Genomic DNA, 24213 nt, shown 5'->3' on the forward strand with positions numbered 1-24213 from the left:
CTTTCATAATATTTTATAGTTTTCAGTGTACAGACCTTTCACCAACTTGATTAATTTTTTTCTAAAATAGCTTATTCTTTTTGATGATTTTTGATGATTGTAAATGGGATTGCTGTCTTAATTTCTCTTTCTGGTAGTTAATTGTTAGTGAATAGAAACCCAGCTAATTTTTGTATGTTGATTTTGTATCCTACAGCTTTACTGAATCATTTATTAGATCTAACAGTTTTTTTTTTTTTGGTGGAGTCTCAGGATTTTCTATATATAAGATTATGCCATCTACAAATGGAAACAATTTTACATTTTCCTTTCCAATTTGGATGTCTTTTATTTCCTTTTGTTGCCCAATTGTTCTTGCTAAACTTCTGGTACTATGTTGATTAAAAGTGGCAAGAATGGATATACTTGTCCCTGATCTTAGAGGAAAAGTGTTTACCTTTTCATTGTTAAGTATAACGTTAGCTGTGGGCTTGTCATAAATATGGCTTTTATTATGCTGAGGTACAGTCCTTCTATTTTTAATTTGTTGAGAGTTTTTAACATGAAAGGATGTCTAATTTTGTCAAGTGCTTTTTCTGCATCTATTGAGATGATCATGTAAGTTTCAGTTTTGGTCTTCATTTTGTTTGTGAGCTGTATCACATGTGTTGGTTTTTGTATGTTGTGGTATTCTTGCCTCCCAAGGATAAATTCCACTTAACCACGGTGCATGATTCTTTAATATGCTGTTGAATTCTGTTCACTCATATATTGTTGAGGATTTTTGCATCCATGTTTATCTGGGATATTGTTCTGTAATTTTCTTTTCTTACAGTGTTCTTGTCTGTCTTTAGTCCTAGGGTAATGCTGGTCTTATAAAATTAATTTGAAAGTGTTCCCTCCTCCTTAATCTTTTGGAAAAGTTTGAGGAGGATTGGAATTAATTCTTCCTTAAATGTTTGGTAGAATTTCCTAGTAAAGCCATCTGGTCCTCAAGTTTTCTCTTAGGGAGGTTTTGATTGCTGACTCAATCTTTCCCCTCACTATTGATCTCTTCAGGTTTTCTGTTTCTTCATGATTCAGTCTTTGTAGGTTGTATGTGCTTTAGGAATTTACTCATTTCTCCTAAGTTTTCTAGTTTGTTGGCATATAATTTTTCATACTAGTTTTTGATGATTGTTAGTACTTCTGTGTTATCAGTTGTAATGTCTCCTCTTTCATTTCTGTTTGTATCTATTTGAGTTTTCTCCCTTTTTTCATAGTCTAGCTAAAATTTTATCAATTTTGTTAATCTTTTTACAAAAGTAGCTCTTAGTTTCATTGATCTTTTCTATCACATTTCCGATCTTGATCTCATTGATTTCTGCTCTGCTCTTTGTTATTTCTTTCCTTGTACCACATTTGGGCTTAGTTTGTTCTTTTTCTAGTTCTTTGAGGTGTAAGGTTTAGTTGTTTATTTGAAATATTTTTTCCCTAATGCAGGCATTTATCACTATAAACTTATCTTTTAGGACTGCTTTTTGCTGCATCTGATATGGTTTAGTGTATTGTGTTTCCATTTTCTTTTATCTCAAAGTATTTTTCTTTAAATTTTTCCCTTTGATTTATTCTTTGATCCATTGGTTTGTTCAAGGGCATGTTTAATTTTCAAATGTTTGTGAATTTTCCATTTTTTTCTCTTCCAATTTATTTCTAGTTTTATACCATCGTGGATGGAAAAGATGCTTGATATGATTTCAATGTTGTTAAATTTGTTGGCACTTTTTATGTTGGGCCTAGCATATGTTCTGTCTTGGAGAATATTCTACATCCTCTTGAGAAGAATGTGTATTCCGCTGCTGTTAAATGGAATGTTCTGCATATATGTTAGGTTCATTTGGTCTGATGTGTAGTTTATGTCCAATGTTCCCATATTGATTTTCTGTTTTGATAATTATCCATTGTTGAAAGTGGATTATTAAAGCCCCTATTATTATTGTTTTGCTGTCTAATTCTCCTTTCATATCTGTTGATATTCATATTATATATTTAGGGGTTCCAATGTTGGCTGCATAGATATTTACAATTGTTATCTACTTTTGATTAATTGACTGCTTTATCATTATATAATGATCTTTGTCTCTTGTTACTGTTTTTGGCTGAAAGTCTATTTGGTATGATATAAGTATAGGTATCTCTGCTTTCCTTTGGCTTCCATTTGCATAGACTATCTTTTTCCACCCCTTCAATTTCAGTCTATGTATGTCCTTAAAGCTGAAGTGAGTCTATCGTAGGTAACATATATTTGGGTCTTTTAAAAAAATCCATTCAGCCACTCCGCTTTTTGTTGGAGAATTTACATTTACAGTTATCATTGATACATATGGACTTACTATTGGCATTTTATTAATTGCTTTGTGACTATTTTGTAATTCCTTCATTTTTAATTCTTCTCTTTCTTCTTCTTGATTTGATGATTTTCTGTGTTTGTATGATTTGACTCCTTCTTTTTTATCTTTTATATATCTACTGTAAGTTTTTGTTTTATAGTTATCATGAGGGTTACGTAAAACATAGTTATAGGAATATATTTTAGGCTAATAATAATCTGACTTCAAACTCACACAAAAGTCCTATACTTTTACACTCCCCTCCACATTTTATCTTTTGATATCACAATTTACATATTTTAACATTGAGTATTCATTAATAAATTATTGTAGATACAATTATTTTAGTACTTCTGTCTTTTAGCCTTTATACTAGAGATATAAGTGATAACCTACCACTCTTACAATATTAGAATATTCTGAGTTTAAATATATAATTACCTTTACCAGTGACTTCTATACTTTCACATGTTTTCCTGTTACAGATTAGCTTCCTTTCATTTCAGCTTGAAGAGCTCTCTTTAACCTTTCTTGTAAGTCTAGTTGAGTGATGAATCCCTTCAGCTTTTGTTTGTCTGGGAAACTTTTTCTCTCTCCTTCAATTCTGACGGGTAAGTGTACCAGGTAAAATATTCTTGGTTGGCAGCTTTTTCTTTCAATTGATAGTCGTATGGGGGTTTCCTTGTGAAGAACAAGTCTCTTTTCTCTTGCCGCTTTTAAGATTCTGTCTTGTCTCTTAACTTTTGACAATTTAATTAAAATGTGTCTCAGTGTGGGTCTCCTTGAGTTAATCTTTTTTGGTATTCTTTTTGCTTCCTGGATCTGGGTGTCTATTTCTCCAGATTAGAATAATTTCAGCTGTTATTTCTCTGAATAAGCTTTCTACTCCTTTTTCTCTCACTTCTTCTAATCTTCTATAATGTGTATAATGATCCACTTGTTAGTGTCCCATCAGCTCCTCAAATTATCTTCACTCTTTTTAAAAACTTCTTTTTTCCTTTTCCTTTCTTGATTTCTTCCTTGATACAATGAATTCCACTGTCTTCTGTTCTAAGTTTGTTGATCCTTTCTTCAGCTTAATCTAGTGTGCTGATCTGCTCTACTGATTATTTAAAGTTAATTATGACAGTCTTTATCTCTAAGTTTTCTGTATGGTACTTTTTAATATTTTCTATATCTTTGTTAAAATTCTTTCTTTGTTCATGCGTTGCTTTCTTCTTTTTGGTGAGGACTTTTGGACCATTATTTTGAACTTTCTATGAGGTAAATCATGTATTTCATTTCACTAAGATTGTTTTCTGGAGATTTATCTTGTATTTGTTTGAAATACATTACCCTGTTTCTCACTTTTCTTGACTCTTTATGCTGGTTTCTGCACATTGGACATAACAACCACTTCTCCTGTTCTTGACAGACTGGCCTCATGTAGGAGATGTACCTTGTCAATCAACTGAGTCTGAGCTCTTGGTTGCCTCTCAAACCTTTGTGACTTTCTAAGCTGCTGTCCTTGTTCTTAGCAGCTCCCAGTAGATGAAGGTGTTCCAAGACCCATCAGTATCCAAGGGCAAGGAAAATATCCATACACCTGTTCATGTTCCCAGAGAACACAGATGGTTCTGCTGATCACACAGATTAAGGAAAGTCATCATCTTCTTGGTGAGGAAGGATTGGAATTTGACAGTACAATTATCCCCACAGCTAATATCCACATGCACAATTTACATGTCACATGAGTGAATTGTGCATGTGACTCTTTGCAGAGCCCTAGTATCAGCGTTAGGATAATGTCTTCCATGGTGAGGCAGCAGAGTGCACTGATGCTCAGTAACCCCTTGGACACTTACTGATTTGAGGCTGGTTCATAAGACAGCTCCTCTTATTCTCTTCTCATGGGCCCTATACTGACCATTTATTCTTACATTACTAGAATAGGAGTTTTTTTTTGTTTTTTTTTTTTCCCGACTTGAGAATGTCTGTCTTTCATGGGGACTAGGTTTAGGATCAGTTATGTCTAGGGAGCTAACTTTCCAGCACAGAAAAACTACATAAGGCTAATTAGCTTGAGGAAAGGAGTTGGCCTCCTGTGTTTGGTGATTAACTGAGAAGTCACCCTATAAACGACTTGCTTTGCTGTCATTTTTGATTTCCCATTTAAAAGAGGAACATGAGAGAAAATTAAGCAAGATTAAATTAGTTAAATATTTATTTAACAAAAAAGGCAGAAATGAAAACTGATCATTCTAGCAAAAAAGGTATAAATCGTGTCCTACAGAACTACCCCAAAGGGTCAAAGTAACTTGCTCAAGGTCACATGGCTATTAAGTGACACAGTAACCAGGTCTGTGTGCCTCCAAAGCACATCCTCTTAGCCCCTGCACTGCAATGCTTCTTTGTAAGGACAGTCCCAGGAAAGTCCAGAAAAGCACAGGTTGAAGTTCACTGGGCAGAGCACACCAAGGACATAAAGACGTCCAGGGCCAGTTTTCGGCCAGCAGGATGTGGACAGTCCAGCAGGATGCACACAGAGCAGCCAGGGTTACAAGCTTTCTTCCCTGTGAACCTTACTCTTTTGGCTGCCATCACCCGTCCTCTTCTCTCTTGGGTTTGTCACTTCAGGTGCCTGAAGAATGGGAGGCCATTATGGACTTTGTTGTGTCCTGAGGGGGGCCACAGTCCAGGAGTCCTGCCTGGCTCAGCATGCCTGACAGGATTGCTGCTGGCATTTTCAGAAGACTTTAGGATCTTTTTCCTGATCGTGTTTAGAGTGTTTTTGCAATTTTGAGACTTGGTGACCACAAAATAATTACTAATAATCAACTAACCATAAATAATGGAATCTATTAGTAAACCGTATGACTAAATATCTACAGTTATAGATCATGTTCTCTCAGAGAACCTATTTTGTCTTTAGAGTTTTCTCATGATGCGTTGAGCAAATATTTTCCTGAAGTGTCCATTCATAGGTTTTGTTATCTCCTCAGGAATACCACAAAGCCGTTTTATTCTAAATGCCTGGAAAAGTGTCCGTGTGCTTCCTCAGTCCCGAGTCCTGGATCTATTCCTTATTTCGAGCTCCTTCTCACTGATAGGTGTTTACAGAGGTACACGGGAAAGGGCAGCCATTCCACCAGAATCCTGTTTTCTAGACCAGATATTATAGAAAGACAGCCCAAGAGATTCCTAGTCATTCTGCCAACCATCTCAGAATGTCACTCTTTACTTTCTCCCAGCCAGGAAGCACACCCCAAAGGCTGTCACCTGTGGGTTCAGTCCCACCCATCTCCAAAGCCCATCCTGCATAAGATAGGTGCACATTAAACACCTTGTCTCACCAAAAGTGACTAGAATGAGTCTTTCTGGAAAATAATCCCATTATTATGGTGCTGGACACCTGACTGACTTAGTATCCTATTAGCTTTTTCAGACTGCCCTTTGATTATGCAAACCCTAGAGAGGCAGAATACTTATTTCCTGCCAGTTTTTTCTCTTGGAGTCCCTAAAGCCCCTGTCCCCTAGCCCATAAGAGACAATGTGGACATAATAGACAAGAGGTGATGTTTCTTTGGTTCTATGGGCTCAGTGATGTCCTTTGGCTGCCAACATAATCCTTTATTCATTCACAGAGTCAACAGTCACTTATTGCATAACAAGCACTGGGCATACAAGGGGAACGACTTGGATGGTTTCCTATTCTCATAGAGACCACCAGTAGTAGACATACTCAGTTCTTTGTCAGACGGATTTCACTTTGATGCTCAAGCAGCAGAACATGCAGCTCATCCTTCAGTAGAGCACCCCAGAGAATGTCTTCTATGCTCTTCTGTTGTTACACATCGATGTTCTCCAGACAGCTATCTACTTCCACACAGTTTTGGGCTTACCACCCCCTGCATCCCGCCCCATCTTCCTCATCTAGAGAAGCCTCATACTGATAACCCCTTCTCAATTGCCTAAACCCCTCCGCTTTGGGAACTTCCACCTTCATTCTCTTTCAGTCCCCTGACTTGGGACTTGTCACTGCCATTGCCCAGAACTGCTTCTCCTCCAAAACCTTAAACACTCCCCTCCAAGTCTCTGAACAACTTGTCATCCCTTGAACTTTCTGTCACTTTCATTTCCCCTAGCCCTTCCTCAGTGAGATCCTCTTTCAGACAACTTGTTTCTCTGTTCACTTGTTATCAGCCCATTTCCTGATCTCTAAGTCTTGTAGGCTACTTGAGTTACTCTCTCATCTCGAGCCCCTTACATTACCAACCTCCCAGCACACTTTCTTACAAGGCTCCAACAAGGAATCCATCAGGCTGATAATCTCATGCTGACCCTCTGACTGCTGCTTGAGAGGACCTCACAATGGGGCACATTGGTTCCCCTTAACAAATGCAGGTTTTCAACCCAGTGCTTGTCTTTATCCAGGGTCCCTTTTCCTCTCATTTACTATGTCAGTCCCTTACCACTTTTCAGAAGCTTCCTGTCCAATCCAGCCTCTCTGGCTCCTGTTATGCAGCTCACCCTCCATTTCACCCCCCTGACATTGTGACGGTGAGGTGCAGTCTCCTACTTTCCACCTACCATCACTGACATTCATCTTTATGTTCACCCTCTGTCACATTTTTTTCCCTTCAGAAATCTGGGAATCATCTGAAAGCACTAATTATTCCTCATTTTCACATCCGAAGAGCAAAGTCTTCTTACAGATTCTACAATTAACTGTCTCATACCCGTCCCTTCCCCTCAACACCCTCTCACCACCCTGTCAGTTTGGACTCTCTTGTATTCTCCCTGGACTGTCTACATTTCAACACCAATAGCCCCTGGCACCTGACTGCCAAGCAGGCTGTGACTCAGCCATTCCAAACTCCCCTTTGTTGGTTACATGGGTCATGCTACTTCACTTGTCTGCTTATGCAGAGCAACGTCTTTTCCCACTTTGACTCTCCATTCTACTATCCTTTAATTCCTGTTCAAGTGTCATTGTCTCTCTAAAATCTATTATTAACCCCAAGTAAAGGTGACCACTTCCTCCATCGTGTTCCCAAAGTGTGTTATACTTTCCTCTATTAAAGCTGTTTTTACATGGCATTCCCAGTTACAAGAGCATTTCATCTTGAAGCAGCAAATATCCTTTATTCATCAAGGTACTGCCTCCATACATCATATTCACCTGGCACTCACGGTGGCTAAATATTTTTTACTGAATATAATAAGAAGTAGATTATAGGAGAAAGAAACAGGATTATAAATAAATGCCTACATCGAATATTTAAATTATTTTTTTGTGTGCTTTCTGCGCAAATGTAGCATAGTTACCCGAAGGGATTAGGCCAGTGATTACATCAGAGCCGGGCACCATAAATTCTTTATATTTCACCTCATATGGAGGCCTTCGAAGTGCATCTTTATTAAGAATCAAAATATAACCAGGATACTTAAAGTCAGTATATGAATGGTGAAATTGTTACATATCCTATCTCATGCCATTCTTGTTATTTAGGTATTTTTTACTAAGGAGCAACTCATTCCAGCATCAACAATAGGATACCTGTAAGTATGGCAAACTTGTAGTTTTGAGGTGTACAGTTAACTTGGCATAATAATTCCTGACCATTACTTACCTCACATCAAACAGTTTCTTCATGGATTAGGCATGCAGAAATAAGCAATGGATTTTACTGAAACCTACAGGCATTTTTGAATGACATTGTAACCAACCATTAATTGGCTCAGGACCTTTGTGATTTTTATTTGAATATATGAGATGTCTTTTCTTATACTTCTTTTTTCAATGCATTTCTTAATATTTTTATAAGTTTCATGAATGCATGCTCCATTTATTAAATCCATAACCATGTAATTCTTCTTTAATATATTGATTCAGTGTTTTGTAAATGAAGTCGTGTGCATTTTTCAGAGTATTTTTGTACGTACTGTAAGATACCATCTTTTCAAAGAGAAGACTTTAAAACCTTAAAAAAATTTTTTTTAAAATGCCTATAATGAACCAAACTTTGTGCAAAGTGATCCAAATGGTGCAAAGTGATCCAAATGTTACAAAGAAGCAAAGATGTTTTATTATAGAGGAAAACATTTCCCAGCTTGAAACAGTCGGGAGTGATATTAGCATACATAATTGAGTCCAGAGTTAAATAGTTCTTGAAGTATAGCTGCACTTAATAGCAAGGCAGGAGGACCTGGGAATATTGAAGGTCTTGCTACTCAATCCCTGTCCTTTGTATCTTAGACCTAAGAATGGCTTGATTCCTTTACCACAAGGATCTGTTTCCACTCACCTTCCAAAGATGGGCATAAACCAGCATAGCAGAAGAGCAGGTCCATATAGCACTGGAAAAGCTGGTTTGAAGGACATAAAGCCAGCTCTAGCTGCAGAGAGTGACATCTTGATTCTGAACGATGGTCCTGACTCTGGATTAGGGTGCCTCCAAGGGCAACTCTGCAGTTATTCTATGATCTCTGGCTTCTATACTTTTTAGTCATTTCCATCTGGAATGAAGGCACTAAGTTGGCCTTTTGTCCCAGAAACTACATGGGGCTCAGGCATTGCCTGATCCTCTAATGTGAAATGGCCCCATTCTCAGTACCTGCCTTTCCTTGTGGGAGTTGCTTCCTCTGTTTGCACAGTGAAAAGACCGAAAGGCTCCATCTCTGTATGGATGGAGCTAGGATTACAGCAGAACCAAGTCATAACAGCTTGGGATTTTTCAGTTTGTTTTCTTCATCTTTCTGCCAGTTCTCACCACCTGCCTTCCCCTGGGGACATGCTGATTTCAGCAAGTCCAGCTCTATCAGTTCTTCCCCTGAGCCCATTGGTTCCTGGTCATCTGATAAAGCCTCTGCTGCGAACAGGACCTGCCTCCCTCCCTCCTCTTGGCACACTTGCAGTCAAAGCTGAATACTGCTGTTCTGACATCTCCTTCTAGCCTTCAATTTCAGCTCATCATCTTAGGTACCTTGGTCATGGCTCGGCTGTTTTTCTTGATCGTTGGTAAGTACTTCTGCTCCTTTTGGTCTAGGCTTCAGAGTACTCTGGACCTTTGATCAGAAGAATCCTCTCCCTGCCCATCTGGTGCAGACTAGGTTTTTTTTTTTTTCTCTATAAACTTTTGATTCTGCAGACAAATTTTTTTTTAACATTTTTTAATTAAGTTATAGTCATTGTACAATGTTGTGTCAAATTCCAGTGTAGAGCATAATTTTTCAGTTATACATGAACATACATATATTCATTGTCACTTTTATTTTTGCTGTGAGCTACCACAAGATCTTGTATATATTTCCCTGTGCTATACAGTATAATCTTGTTTATCTATTCCACATTTTGAGATCCCAGTCTGTCCCTTCCCACCCCCCACCCCCTTGGCAACCACGGGCTTATATTCTATGTCTATGAGTCTGTTTCTGTTTTGTATTTATTTATTTATTTTTTTTAGATTCCTCATATGAGCGATCTCATATGGTATTTTTCTTTCTCTTTCTGGCTTACTTCACTTAGAATGACATTCTCCAGGAACATCCATGTTGCTGCAAATGGCATTATGTTGTTACTTTTTATGGCTGGATAGTATTCCATTGTATAAATATACCACATCTTCTTTATCCAGTCACCTGTTGATGGACATTTAGGCTGTTTCCATGTCTTGGCTATTGTAAATAGTGCCGCTATGAACACTGGGGTGCAGGTGTCATTTTGAAGTAGGGTCCCTTCTGGATATTCCTAGTCTTTTGAGGAATCTCCATACTGTTTTCCACAGTGGCTGCACCAAACTGCATTCCCAGCAGCAGTGTTGGAGGGTTCCCTTTTCTCCACAGCCTCTACAGCTTTTGTCATCTGTGGACTTTTGAATCATGGCCTTTCTGACTGGTGTGAGCTGATACCTCATTGTAGTTTTGATTTGCATTTCTCTGATTATTAGTGATATAGAGCATTTTTTAATGTGCCTATTGATCATTTGTATTTCTTCCTTGGAGAATTGCTTGTTTAGATCTTTTGCCCATTTTAGATCTAGGTATTTTTAAAGGAGAAGCTCCTGCCTGCTCTTTTCCTTTGTCTATATCTGGCAATTGTTCTAAATCCCCAAAGCCACTTAATCCATACCCAATTTATAATCCACCTTGATTACCAGATAATTTTCTATGTCCCTATATTTGCAGTGACACATTCATAATAATTTATCCCATTCTCTTTTCACATAAATTTTCCTAAATGCACTGTTTATAAAAAGACAAATAAATAGACCATGGGTTGCCACAGGTACAGCAAGAAAAAGAAGTAGAACTGCAGGACAAATACCTTTCATTGATCAAATTGTGCAGTTTCCTCTCAAAGGTGTTTCATATAATGTTTCCCTCGTTTCCCCAGTTTGTTATTGTTCAGATTAATGAAGAGTAAATGGGGATTTTGGAATCCCAGAGATCTGAGTTTCAATCCTTGTTCTTTGATTTCTTAGCTGTCTGAATTTTTAAGTTACCACACCTTTCTGAAATCTCATTCTCATCTATGAAATACAGATAATGTTTTTCACAGGTTTGTTAGGAGACTTTTCACAAGATACCAGTGACTGCTAGATCCCTTCCCTAGTCAGTCACATCCATTTTTTTAAATTGATTTATACTCATTTTACAATGTTCTGTCAAATTCCAGTGCAGAGCATAATTTTTCAGTTATACATGAACATATATATATTCATTGTCACATTTTTTTCTCTGTGAGCTACCATAAGATCTTGTGTATATTTCCCTGTGCTATACAGTATAATCTTGTTTATCTATTCTGCAATTTTGAAATCCCATCTATCCCTTCCCACCCTCCACCCCCTTGGCAACCGCATGTTTGTATTCTATGTCTATGAGTCTGTTTCTGTTTTGTATTTATATTTTGTTTGTTTGTTTTTGTTTTTTGTTGTTTTTTAGATTCCACATATGAGTGATCTCATATGGTATTTTTCTTTCTCTTTCTGGCTTACTTCACTTAGAATGACATTCTCCATGGACATCCATGTTGCTGCAAATGATGTTATGTGGTCAGTTTTTCTGGCTGAGTAGTATTCCATTGTATAAATATACCACACCTTCTTTATCCAGTCATCATGTTGATGGACATTTAGGCTGTTTCCATGTCTTGGCTATTGTAAATAGTGCTGCTATGAACATTGGGGTGCAGGTGTCATTTTGAAGTAGGGTCCCTTCTGGATATATGCCCAGGAGTGGGATTCCTGGGTCATACGGTAAGTCTATTCCTAGTCTTTTGAGGAATCTCCATACTGTTTTCCACAGTGGCCACACCAAACTGCATTCCCAGCAGCAGTGTAGGAGGGTTCCCTTTTCTCCACAGCCTCTAACATTTGTCATTTGTGGATTTTTGAATGAAGTCACATCCATTTTTATTGTCTCAATGATCCAGTGCATCACTGAAGCCCATACTGGCCTCTCCATTCAGCACTTGTGTGTTTTATGCAGGAAACTACTCACATCATTAAGCTTCTGTGCATCCCCTATGTCACCTAGCAGGTAGTATCACCCATCATGAACATACTATTGAATTGCCTTTGGATCTGGGATACTCATAGTTACCTACTCTGCTACAGAGCTTTCAAGTCACTTTTGGGCTCTATCACTTTCACACCTGCATATCAGGCTCATCACATTCAGTTTCCTTTGCATGGACATATGTTTTGTACTCTTCACTAAACATGTGGGGTGTGTTGTATAAAATAAAGTTGAGTTTTGGCCAATTGCAGACAAGGTCTTACTGAGTCTGGGAGTGGACATATCCTAAAGATTAAGGGCTTGGGGTTAATAAGAAATTACTTGGAAATCAAATGCAGACAATATTCCAGGACAGGCCACTGAAATACTTGGATGTGCCTCAAAAGCTCTAGGTTGGAAGTCCAGAGATATTAGCTCCTTCAGAAAGGTCCTATAAGATGGGGTGTTGGTGAGGGGGATGATGGGTTCTGCAATTCAAAATGCCTAGGTCTCAAGGACCATTGACAGTCACAGAGCTGAGGACTCTCACTGACAGCATTAGAGGGTATCCTAATGGATAGAAGAGTCCAATTACACAGAGATCCTGTAGGAAGAAACTCTGATGTTTCAAAGATGTGCTGGTGCTCAAACCTGGAAGTTTAGAAGTAAATGTAAAAGTGCCTTCTGACCTATTGATCAGGGTTTGGCACACTACAGCCTGCAAACAAAGAATGGATTTTACACTTTTAAATGGTGGGGAAAAAAATCAAGAGAAAAATAATATTTGGTGACACATAAATAAACTTCATTGTCCATAAATAAAGGTTCATTGGAACATGGCCATCCTCACTCATTTACTCTATATGGCTGCTCTCGAACCACAATTGAGAGAATTGAGTTGTTATTAACAGAGACAATATGGCCCAGAAAGCCTGAAGCATCTGGCCCTTTACAGGAAAAGTTGGCTAACTCTGGTCTAAATACAGTGTCAGTGAACACAGACAAATCCTGCTGATATTCCTGTGTCCTTTGAGCTGCCCCCATGACATCTTTACCTTCTGCAACGAGTGTGTCTTGACAGTGGTCTCCAGCACACTTTCCTGTTGAGCCCAGAGGTTGTATTACCACACTTTAGTGGTAATCATCAATCAATCTAATTGATGAGAATAGAAAACCAGATCTATCCACACCTGGGTAGAGCCAACATCAGATGTAAAGAGATCATGATGGGTCAGTTAGCTGTGGTCTTTGTGGTTCATAGCCAGTGTACATCCTTCGGGGCTGGCCATTCCAGGATGATAAGGTCCCAACAGGGATGACTTTGGAAGCTATGTATTTACCACTCTGTCACACAAAGTTTGGCAAAGGCTTTCTTTTTGTGTTTCTGAACAAAGCCTTGGAAATTGACTGCATGATCTCACTTAATTCCTTCTTTTTTCCTCAGCCTTTTTCACTGGACCTGATATTTTAGGTAAGATTTTTTGAGTCTTAAGAAGGAGGCCTTTAAGCTCTGGAGAGTGAAAATTTTGAAGCTTCAAAGTCAGGGAGGCTCTGGTTCGAAACATACCCAGTAGAATTCTTTCTGTTTTCTCAGCCCACCCACTCGGTCTTCTGTGACTATATTTCCACTTCCAACTCTACTTGAATTATATTTGTACTCAGATATATATACCTTAAACTTTGATGTGCAAAAACTGAAATTTTTTTTCTTAGTTTTTTAATAGTTTTATTTTAATTTCTAGCTCTAACCTCCATTCGTCACATTGCTTCCCCCAAGAAATTATGGAAAAAAGGAGAGAAACAAAAGCAAATGAACAAAGCAAACAAAACTTCCCAATAAAGTTTAAAATAAGCCAGGTCAGAGATTTCTCACTCAACCGCTTCTTCTGGGGTTGATACCAAGTTCTAAGGGAGTTTGCGCAGGGTTGAGACAAGGTAGACAGTGGAAAATCTGATCCTCTGAAGTCAGATTCCAATCATGCAGGCAACTGGCTTATTACATGTGGCCCATGTTGCCATACGTTACACTGATTATAGTCCTATAAACCACAGGCCACCAGTCTAAATGTGGCCCCTCCGGGTATAAAAGAGCTCTATCAATCAACTGCCCTCCTCCATGGTAGTAACATACTATTAAGAAGGTAAGAGAAACAAAACTCAGAGATGGGGTCCTGAAGCTCCTCTTCTTCCTCTTCCCTTTTGACCTCTTCTCTCTCATTCCTCAATTTTCCATACCCTGCAAGCGTTGGAAGAGTTCTAAGAAGACTGTGTACTGAGTACTCTCCAGGCTCCTCCCAGATCTCCAGCCAATAACTCATATCTTTGCAGAATCTTCATCCCAAGTACGCAACTGGTGGGAGGTCCACATCGCTGTGAAGGGCGAGTGGAAGTGCAACGGAATGGCGAATGGGGCACCGTATGTGATGACGGCTGGGACATGGATGATGTGGCTGTGGTGTGTCGGGAACTGGGCTGTGGAGCAGCCATGTGGACACCCAGTGGTGTTATATATAAGCCATTGGCAGATGAAGACCAAAAAGTCCTTATCCAAGACGTCAAATGCACTGGGGTGGAAGAAAATCTAATTCAATGTGAACAAGATGAAGACGTTTATAGTTGCTCCCACAATGAGGATGCAGGAGCGAAGTGTGAATGTGAGTATGGCAGTGCTCAAGAACTATCTGCCACCTACCTGTACCCCACATGCCCACTCTTGTCTTTATTCTCCACCATGAAATTTCACACAATGGCTGTTTGGCTCCTCGTCCTTCACATCTCACACTTTCTCAATTTGGGCCCTGGAGACAAACATTATCTTCACCTAGATGTGTTATTCCTTCTTGGTTGAGCTAATGATTTTCTCTTAGTTTCAATCTATATGAGAACCTGTTTCTCTTACACACACACACACACAAACACACACATGCACAGATCCAACAACCACTAAATATTTGTTGAATAGTGTATCTGTATATGTTGTATCTAGAGCACCGGGTGCAATTATAGGGAAGAAATAAGATTGCAGATTATAATGCATGCTTTTCCAGTTCTCAAGGAGTCCACTATCTAGCTAGGTAGACAGGAGATGCTCAGAGGAAACCAACACTCAACAACTGTACATATATATCTCTTATTGTTGTTGTATTCCTTTACTCCCTTCACATGCTTGCTTTCCATGTATTATGATTTCTCTCTCTGTGATGTTTCCTCATCCATTACACTATGATTTGGCTGAGGGACTAGTCCATGTCCTCTTTGTCATCCCAAAGAAACAATCACTAAAAATTTGTGCCCTGATGCTGAGGTCTCATTCCTATTTTTTAGAGAGATTGAGGGTCAAGAGGAGTAATCTGGGATACTTGGATGATAATGCTAAAAGTTAACCAAAAAGTTCTTGGTGTTGGACACATTGTGTATGTTATTATTGTACTTTTAAAAAGATCTATACAGTGCCTCGATCTGATTCTTATGATGAATAAATGAGGATTTGAATATGAAAATAATTTGAAAAAATAAAAACACTACAGGAATAATTAATGATTCAGCTTGGATCTGAAGAATAACACTTACTTCATCGATTCAGTTATCCATTCCTTCAGCAAGCATCTAAAAGACATTGCTAAGCACTCTTGTATACACTGTATAAACACCGAGAACTGAGACATGTGTGCGTTGGGTCTCCTTTTCTGGGAAGACTGTGTTCTTGCAGGGAGCAGATGCTTCATCTTTCTTTTCCCACAGTTCCAGAGACTGTGCAGCTGGTTGGCGGGCCTGGGCGCTGCAAGGGACGAGTGGAAGTGAAGCACAAAGGGCAGTGGGGCACCGTATGCAAAGCAGGCTGGAATCTCTCAGCTGCAAAGGTGGTGTGTCGGCAGCTGGGGTGTGGGAGGGCCATACTGACCCAGAGATGCTGCAGCAAGTCTACCCAGGGCCAAGGGCCCATCTGGCTGAGTGAGGTATCATGCTCGGGAAAGGAAGCAGACCTTCAGGATTGCCCTTCTGGACTTTGGGGGAAGAATAACTGCACCCATGACGAGGACACGTGGGTCGAATGTGAAGGTAATGCCTCTAAGTCCAGAGACTAGGTTCATTCACTAATTTGATTAAATGGAATTCCATTCAACCAATGTTTATAGAGAATTACTCATGCATCAAATAACCGTGGCAAAGTTATTTAATTATTGATCATCAATTCTTTTGTTTTTAAAATGGAGATAACGATACTTGCTTTTGTATGTGAAAATGCTTTAAATATTAAGCACTATATTAATATGAACTGTTATTATATTGAATCCTATATAATAGGGACAGGACACACCATTCATGCACTTGCTGAATTCTTCCATTTTTACAAACTACTAGAAAGTCATTTATAAATAATAGATTTTTATAAAATAGATGAGAAAGTGAAAAGATCCTAGTTCAGGAGACGGACCTGGGCCACGTGGATTGGGACCTAGAGAAGGTGCTATAATCATAGAAGCCCAGGTAGAGTTCCAAAAGTGCTGATGGGATTTGAACGAGGATGCAGATGATCCTATACATTCTTCTTTCTATGCCTTTCTCCACCCCCTGACTTCCTCTTCCACCTTACAGATCCCTTTCAATTGAGGCTGGTAGGAGGAGAAAGCAAGTGCTCTGGGCGACTGGAGGTGCTGCACAAGGGTGAATGGGGCACGGTCTGTGACGATGGCTGGGGAGAAAAGGAGGAACAGGTGGTCTGCAAGCAACTGGGCTGCGGGGAGCCTGTCTTTGTATCTGCCAAAGACCGGAGAAGGTTCGGCTTTGGGAATGGCCGCATCTGGCTGGATGATGTTTACTGCTCAGGGCAGGAGCAGTCCCTGGAGCAGTGCCGACACAGGTTCTGGGGGCATCACAACTGCAACCACCGGGAAGATGTGGCTGTGGACTGCTTAGGTAAGCCCTGCAGACGGGATTCGTGAGGACTGGCAGCGAGGGAGGTGGAGAGGGGCCGGTGGGGGTGAACGCTGGGAACAAGGGCTGTTCTCCCAGTGCCACACAGCTGCCCATGGTAGTCACCTACTCTATGTGCATTTCAGGGGATGTAACTGAGACATTCTAGTAATGAATAGAACAATAATAATAAGGAAAACCCATACCATATATTATTGAATGTGAGAACAAGAGGGGTTTTGAAGACTATTGGATTAACATCCTTAGATTAAACATGAAGAAAGTGAAAGTCAGAGAACAGAGGTGACTTTCCAAAATTACAAAAAAAATGCTTTTGAATGATGCAGCAGAACTAAAATGACAAGGCTTGACTCTTAACTCGGAATTAGTTCTGTTAGATGACTGCAACCTTCAAACTCTAAGTTTAAACTGCAGAACATGGTCCCACCTCATTCTACCGATTGTCACTCCCCAGAATGTAAGTTCATCTGTGGGAATGGAGCTAGGGTAGGGGGCTATTTGGGAATGCCTATGAGAGTGTCTTTCCAGAGAGGCCAGAGTACCAGCCCTGCACTGCAGATCTCTTCAGGGGAGTGAATGAAGAAACCCTGTCCCAGCATGAGGCAGGAAATGCAAGTGTGACCCCTAGGTGGCTAACTCAACAGAGTCACACTCTGAAGCCCAGCTTTATAATCAGGCTGGGAAGCTGGTGTGCACGGCTGCTTGGTTAAACACTCAGCTATGGAACCAGGGAAGAGCTGACCGTTGACCAGAGATGTCAAGCAGTTAGTGCCCAGAAGAGGAGAGATTTAGTGACAGAAGACTAGGCTTTGAATCCTGCTGCTGCTATTCTGAGGCCATGTAATCTTAGTCACTTCACTGCTCAGAAACTCAGTATTTTCATCTGTACAAAGGGAGACACTTATCCCATTTCTCTTGAAGAGCTCTGTGATCGTGTGAGGGTAAGAAGCGTTAATATGTGAACGCTGCCTGTGACTCACATGGGAGCTGGTTGAATGAGTCCCTGGGACACTGCACCGGATTCCGACTTGGTTCACGTCAGTGTGAGACGTGTGTGTGATGAAGCTCTAGGAGGGTCTCCTTTCCTATTCTGGGACCCCATTTTTCTTGGCCTCTTTGTGACTGAAAGAAATAATCCCCTCTTGGTATGTCTACATCCTAACTGTGCATTCTTCTTCTCTTTACAGAACATAATCCTGACCTTCTTGGTGCTTGACCTGCAGGATCCAGAGTGACCTTTACTTTCTCATGGGGCCCTGACTGGCCCAGCATGAGCACTGGGCCTGCAGGCTTTACCTGCTGCTCCCTCAGCCCCTCAACAGGAGTCTGAACACTCTGCCACACCTGGCTCTCAGAGCCAAGTAGCCCCATCGCTGCCTGGAGATATGAGTTGTTGAAGTGTTTCTTGCTGGAGAAGATGCACTCCCAGTCACCCTCTCCTCACTGCTGACCCTTTGACATTGGTTCTCTCCTCTCCTGCTTCTTCTCAGTCAGCCTGGGATCCCCAAGCCTGTTCCTTTAACCATGACAGTCCATTTCTAAGACAAGATCTATGTCTGTAAGGAACATGAAAGGAACGGGACAACAAAAGGAATATTGGAAAGGAAATATGGGTAAACAATTATCTATGGAAATGGGAGGAAACCTTAGAGTCTTTTTGAACTCTTTTTCTCAAGCTTCAGGTGTTCACAACAATTAACACCTCACTATTTTCTTAGTTATTGATGACAGTAGATCATTTTTCAAGAGCAGAGCAGGATTTGTGATCCTAGAGATTTTCATGACACTTGAGAAAAGATTTCACATCCCCTGAATGCCCATGGTAAAATACCTTCGTTGACCATCCGCATACAACTTGCTAATGTGCTGTGCATTTAACAAGAAGAATCTCACAAATGAATTATCTTAGGAAAAATATATTGGCATAGAGCTACCACTGGGAGAAGGGGAAGGAAGGGATGCAAAAAGAGTTTGGGGAGGTCCAGAGTTGTGTCTCATGCAAATCAGATGATATCATTTTAATTTTATCAACTCAGACTTTGAAGTCTGCAAGTCTGAGGCAAGACAGAGCAGCACTGAGCTGAGAATCATGACTTAATCCTAAAAATGGACAGCTTTAGATTCAGACCAAGTTGAGTGGCTGCAACAAGCCTTCATTTATGCTTTCTAATAAAGTACATCTTGAAGTCTCAACAGTTGCCTCTCTGTGTGATAAACTCTTTCTACCTAAGGGGAAGCAAGGGTTGTCAGCTTTCCAGGGACAGCCTTTGAGGCAGGATTAGGTAGAAAAGAACCTGCAATCATATGTGGAATATAGCTCTCTCCTCTCGATGCAGAACTCTCTCCCTATTTCCTAACATGGGAAAATGGGTAGAGAAACTTAACTTCATAGAAGAGAAGAAAACACCTTTAACAGATGTTTGGGGATCTACCCTGTCTCCTCAAAGAGATTTTGCCTTTATCTGATCAGGTTGTCTCTTCCTGATTTTCCCTGCAGACTAGTATCATGTTCCCTCCACTGCAGAGTATCTAGAATCTAGAGGCCAACTAAACTGCCTTGATCGAGTCATTGAAAAGCTCTTTAATCCTGAATCAAAGCGGGTTGGAATTTCACAAGGGGAATTCTGACTTCCCCTCAATTTCTGCTCAAAAATTTCTTTTGTAAAAGTCCACCTTTAAAAGACCCCAAAGAACCAATTAGACAAAAGTAACACCTTCCAATGCAGAAAGCAAGACATGGCAGAAGTTTAATAGTGTTAAAGTTCTGATAAGAATGTATCCTTTAAAGAGAGGAAATTGAGAGGCTGAAAGACAAAGTTGACACTAGCGTGTTAGCACTGTCCAGGAGAAAAGTGTTCTCTGGCCCAAGAATATGGTTGTTTATCTTGATTTCCAAAGTGGACAGGGACAAAATAGCGTATCAGAGCCTGAAGAAATTAGCAGAGTGACAACTACTGACAGTGCTCACAGATATTCATGCCTGCCTCTTCTTCCTGGTCTATCCTTTGTCTTATTAGAAGATACACCAGCCAGTCCTCCGGGCCCCACCCTAGCAGGGCAGTGCAGTAAACTGGAGCTCTGCAGTCAAAGAGAATATTACCCATTGGGTATTTTAGGTGTTGCCAGTTGGCACACAACTTATCCCCCAAGGACCTGTCCTGTAACCAGCATCTCCTGAGCTTGCCCTGTTCTGCAGAACTACCTGGCACGTGCAGGCTCACTGCACATTCGTCCAGGGGTCCTGGGCAGCAATGACCCTCCAGGTCTGTGGAGCTGGAGCCTAACACCAAGTACCTACGTATTCTCCAGTAAGGAGGGAGGCCACCCCGGAAATTCACCCTGAGGTGGTAGCTGCAAATTGGCAACAGTCAGTCCCCATTTGGACTTGCTGCCTGGTGGCTACCAGGCTTCTCCAGCAACCAGGGCTCCCAGGTCTTTTATCTAGGTGGGACCATGTGTCCAGTTATTACAATAGCAGTGATTTATGACACCTTCCCATCAAGGCAGATAACAATAGCTTGCCTCCTCCGTGCTCCTTCTCTCCCTATCTTCAGGCTTGTGAAGACCCCAAGGACCTAGGGGAGGGCATACTCAGAAGACAGAAGGAGCCTGGAACTCTGAATGATTGTGTGGGGCCGGGGTCTGTCACTCACACTCTGCTGATTGTGTCATGATTAAGAAATAAACATTATTTCTGTTAAGCCACTGAGATGTTGGGGTGGTTTTTGCAGTAGTTAGTTTAGTCTGACTAAAACAAACATAAACATTGTAACCTGACTATACTTCAATAAAAAGTAAAATAAAACAAAGAAAGATAAATAGTATTTATAAAAAATCCGCTACATTGTTTCAAACCTCACCAAATGACTTTCTGACAACGGGTTGGCTTCCTCAAAACTTCTGGGTATCTAATATTCCATACTTATCAGGAAATGTGAGACTTGGCCCACACACCATTTTATTTCTGGTATAAATTAACTCTGTTTTATTTTTTAAAACACTTTTTATTGATTTATAATCATTTTACAATGTTGTGTCAACTTCCAGTGTTCAGCACAATTTTTCAGTTATACATGAACATATATATATTCATTGTCACATTGTTTTCTCTGTGAGCTACCATAAGATCCTGTATATATTTCCCTGTGCTATACAGTATAATCTTGTTTATCTATTCTACAGTTTTTTTTTTAACATTTTTTATTGATTTATAATCATTTTACAATGTTGTGTCAAATTCCAGTGTTCAGCACAATTTTTCAGTTATTCATGGACATATACACACTCATTGTCACATTTTTTTCTCTGTGAGTTATCATAACATTTTGTGTATATTTCCCTGTGCTATACAGTGTAGTCTATTCTACAATTTTGAAATCCCAGTCTATCCCTTCCCACCCCCCACCCCCTTGGCAACCACAAGTTTGTATTCTATGTCTATGAGTCTGTGCTTCTTCTTGATTCGATGATTTTCTGTATTTGTGTGATTTGACTCCTTCCTTTTTATCTTTTATATATCTACTACATGTTTTTGTTTTATAGTTATCATGAGGGTTACATAAAACGGAGTTATAAGAGTGTATTTTAAGCTAATAACAATCTGACTTCAAACTCACACAGAAGCTCTATGCTTTTACACTCCCCTCCACATTTTATGTTTTTGATTTTTTACATATTTTAACATTGAGTATTCATTAATAAATTATTGTAGATACAATTATTTTAGTACTTTTGTCTTTTAGCCTTTATACTAGAGATACAAGCGATAACCTACCAGTCTTACAATATTAGAATATTCTGAGTTTAAATATATAATTACCTTACCAGTGACTTTTATACTTTCATATGTTTTCCTGTTACAGATTAGCTTCCTTTTATTTCAGCTTGAAGCACTCTCTTTAACCTTTCCTGTAAGGCTGGTTGAGTCATGAATCCCTTCACCTTTTGTTTGTCTAGGAAACTTTTCCTCTCTCCTTCAATTCTGATGGGTAAGTGTACCAGGTAAAATATTCTTGGTTGGCAGCTTTTTCTTTCAATTGATAGCCGTATGGGGGCTTCCTTGTGAAGAACAAGTCTCTTTTCTCTTGCTGCTTTTGAGATTCTGTCTTGTCTCTTAACTTTTGACAATTTAATTAAAATGTGTCTCAGTGTGGGTCTCCTTGAGTTAATCTTTTTTGGTATTCTTTTTGCTTCCTGGATCTGGGTGTCTATTTCTCCAGATTAGAATAATTTCAGCTGTTATTTCTCTGAATAAGCTTTCTACTCCTTTTTCTCTCACTTCTTCTAATCTTCTATAATGTGTATAATGATTCCACTTGTTAGTGTCCCATCAGCTCCTCAAATTATCTTCACTCTTTTTAAAAACTTCTTTTTTCCTTTTCCTTTCTTGATTTCTTCCTTGATACAATGAATTCCACTGTCTTCTGTTCTAAGTTTGTTGATCCTTTCTTCAGCTTAATCTAGTGTGCTGATCTGCTCTACAGATTTTTTAAAGTTAATTATGACAGTCTTTATCTCTAAGTTTTCTGTATGGTACTTTTTAATATTTTCTATATCTTTGTTAAAATTCTCTCTTTATTCATGCATTGCTTTCTTGATTTTGGTGAGGACTTTTGGACCATTATTTTGAACTTTCTATGAGGTAAATCATGTATTTCATTTCACTAAGATTGTTTTCTGGAGATTTATCTTGTTCTTTTGTTTGAAATACATTACCCTCTTTCTCACTTTTCTTGACTCTTTATGATGGTTTCTGCACATTGGACATAACAACCACTTCTCCTGTTCTTGACAGACTGGCCTTATGTAGGAGATGTATCTTGTCAATCAACTGAGTCTGAGCTCTTGGTTGCCTCTCAAACCTTTGTGATTTTCTAAGCTGCTGTCCTTGTTCTTAGCAGCTCCCAGTAGATGAAGGTGTTCCAAGACCCATCAGTATCCAAGGGCAAGGAAAATATCAATACACCTGTTCAGGTTCCCAGAGGACACAGATGGTTCTCTTGATCACACAGATTAAGGAAAATCATCATCACCTTGGTGAGGAAGGATTGGAATTTGACAGGACAATTATCCCCACGGCTAATATCCACATGCACAATTTACATTTCACATGAGTGAACTGTGCATGTGACTCTTTACAGAGCCCTAGTATCAGCGTTAGGATACTGTCCTCCATGGTGAGGCAGCAGAGTGCACTGATGCTCAGTAACCCCTTGGACACTTCCTGATTTGAGGCTGGTTCATAGGTTCATCAGACAGCTCTTCGTTCTCTCCTCTCATTGGTGCTGTACTGACCATTTATTCTTACATTACCAGAATAAGGGCTTTTTTTCCGACTTGAGAATGTCTGTCTTTCATGGGGACTAGGATTTAGGATCAGTTACGTCTAGGGAGCTAACTTTCCAGCACAGAAAAACTACATAAGGCTAATTAGCTTGAGGAAAGGAGTTGGCCTCCTGTGTTTGGTGATTAACTGAGAAGTCACACTATAAAAGACTTGCTTTGCTGTCATTTTTGATTTCCCACTTAAAAGAGGAACATGAAACTGGATTAAGCAGGAATAAATTAGTGAATTATTTATTTGATAGAAAAGGCAGAAGTGAAAACTGATCATTCTAGCAGAAAAGGTTTAAATCATGTTCAACAGAACTACCCCAAAGGGTCAAAGTAACTTGCTCAAGGTCACATGGCTATTAAGTGACACAGTAACCAGGTCTGTGTGCCTCCAAAGCACATCCTCTTAGCCCCTGCACTGCAATGCTTCTTTGTAAGGACAGTCCCAGGAAAGTCCAGAAAAGCACAGTTTGAAGTTCACTGGGCAGAGCACACCAAGGACATAAAGACGTCCAGGGCCAGTTTTCTGCCAGCAGGACGTGCACAATCCAGCAGGATGCACACAGAGCAGCCAAGCTTTCTTCCCTGTGAACCTTACACTTTTGGCTGCCATCACCCATCCTCTTCTCTCTTGGGTTTGACACTTCAGGTGCCAGAAGAATGGGAGGCCATTATGACTCTGTTGTGTCCTGAGGGGGTCCACAGTCCAGGTGTCCTGCCTGGCTCAGCATGCACAAGGGCCCCCAGCCTGATAGGATTGCTGCTGGCATTTTCAGAAGGCTTTAGGATCTTTTTCCTGATCGTGTTTAGAGTGTTTTTGCAATTTTGAGACTTGGTGACCAAAAAATAATTACTAATAATCAACTAACCATAAATAATGGAATCTATTAGTAAACCATGTGACTAAATATCTACAGTTATAGATCATGTTCTCTCAGAGAACCTATATTGTCTTTAGAGTTTTCTCATGATGCGTTGAGCAAATATTTTCCTGAAGTGTCCATTCATAGGTTTTGTTATCTCCTCAGGAATACCACAAAGCCGTTTTATTCTAAACGCCGGAAAAGTGTCCTTGTGCTTCCTCAGTCCCGAGTCCTGGATCTATTCCATATTTCGA

General features: G+C 39.8%; 1 protein-coding gene across 1 annotated transcript in view; it reads left to right on the plus strand.

The window, feature by feature from the left end:
* The first annotated feature begins 9193 nt into the window (after positions 1-9193).
* The window catches only part of LOC102518689 (CD5 antigen-like), a 29363-nt gene continuing 14343 nt past the window's right edge, over positions 9194-24213 (plus strand). Inside the window, 5 exon segments of the mRNA XM_032463965.1 lie at positions 9194-9348; positions 13273-13299; positions 14157-14176; positions 14179-14482; positions 15570-15887. Coding sequence (XP_032319856.1) covers positions 9321-9348; positions 13273-13299; positions 14157-14176; positions 14179-14482; positions 15570-15887 — 697 coding nt within the window. The 5' untranslated portion in view covers positions 9194-9320.

The sequence above is a fragment of the Camelus ferus genome, chromosome 21 (genome assembly GCF_009834535.1).
Source record: "Camelus ferus isolate YT-003-E chromosome 21, BCGSAC_Cfer_1.0, whole genome shotgun sequence".
Classification (NCBI taxonomy): Eukaryota; Metazoa; Chordata; class Mammalia; order Artiodactyla; family Camelidae; genus Camelus; species Camelus ferus.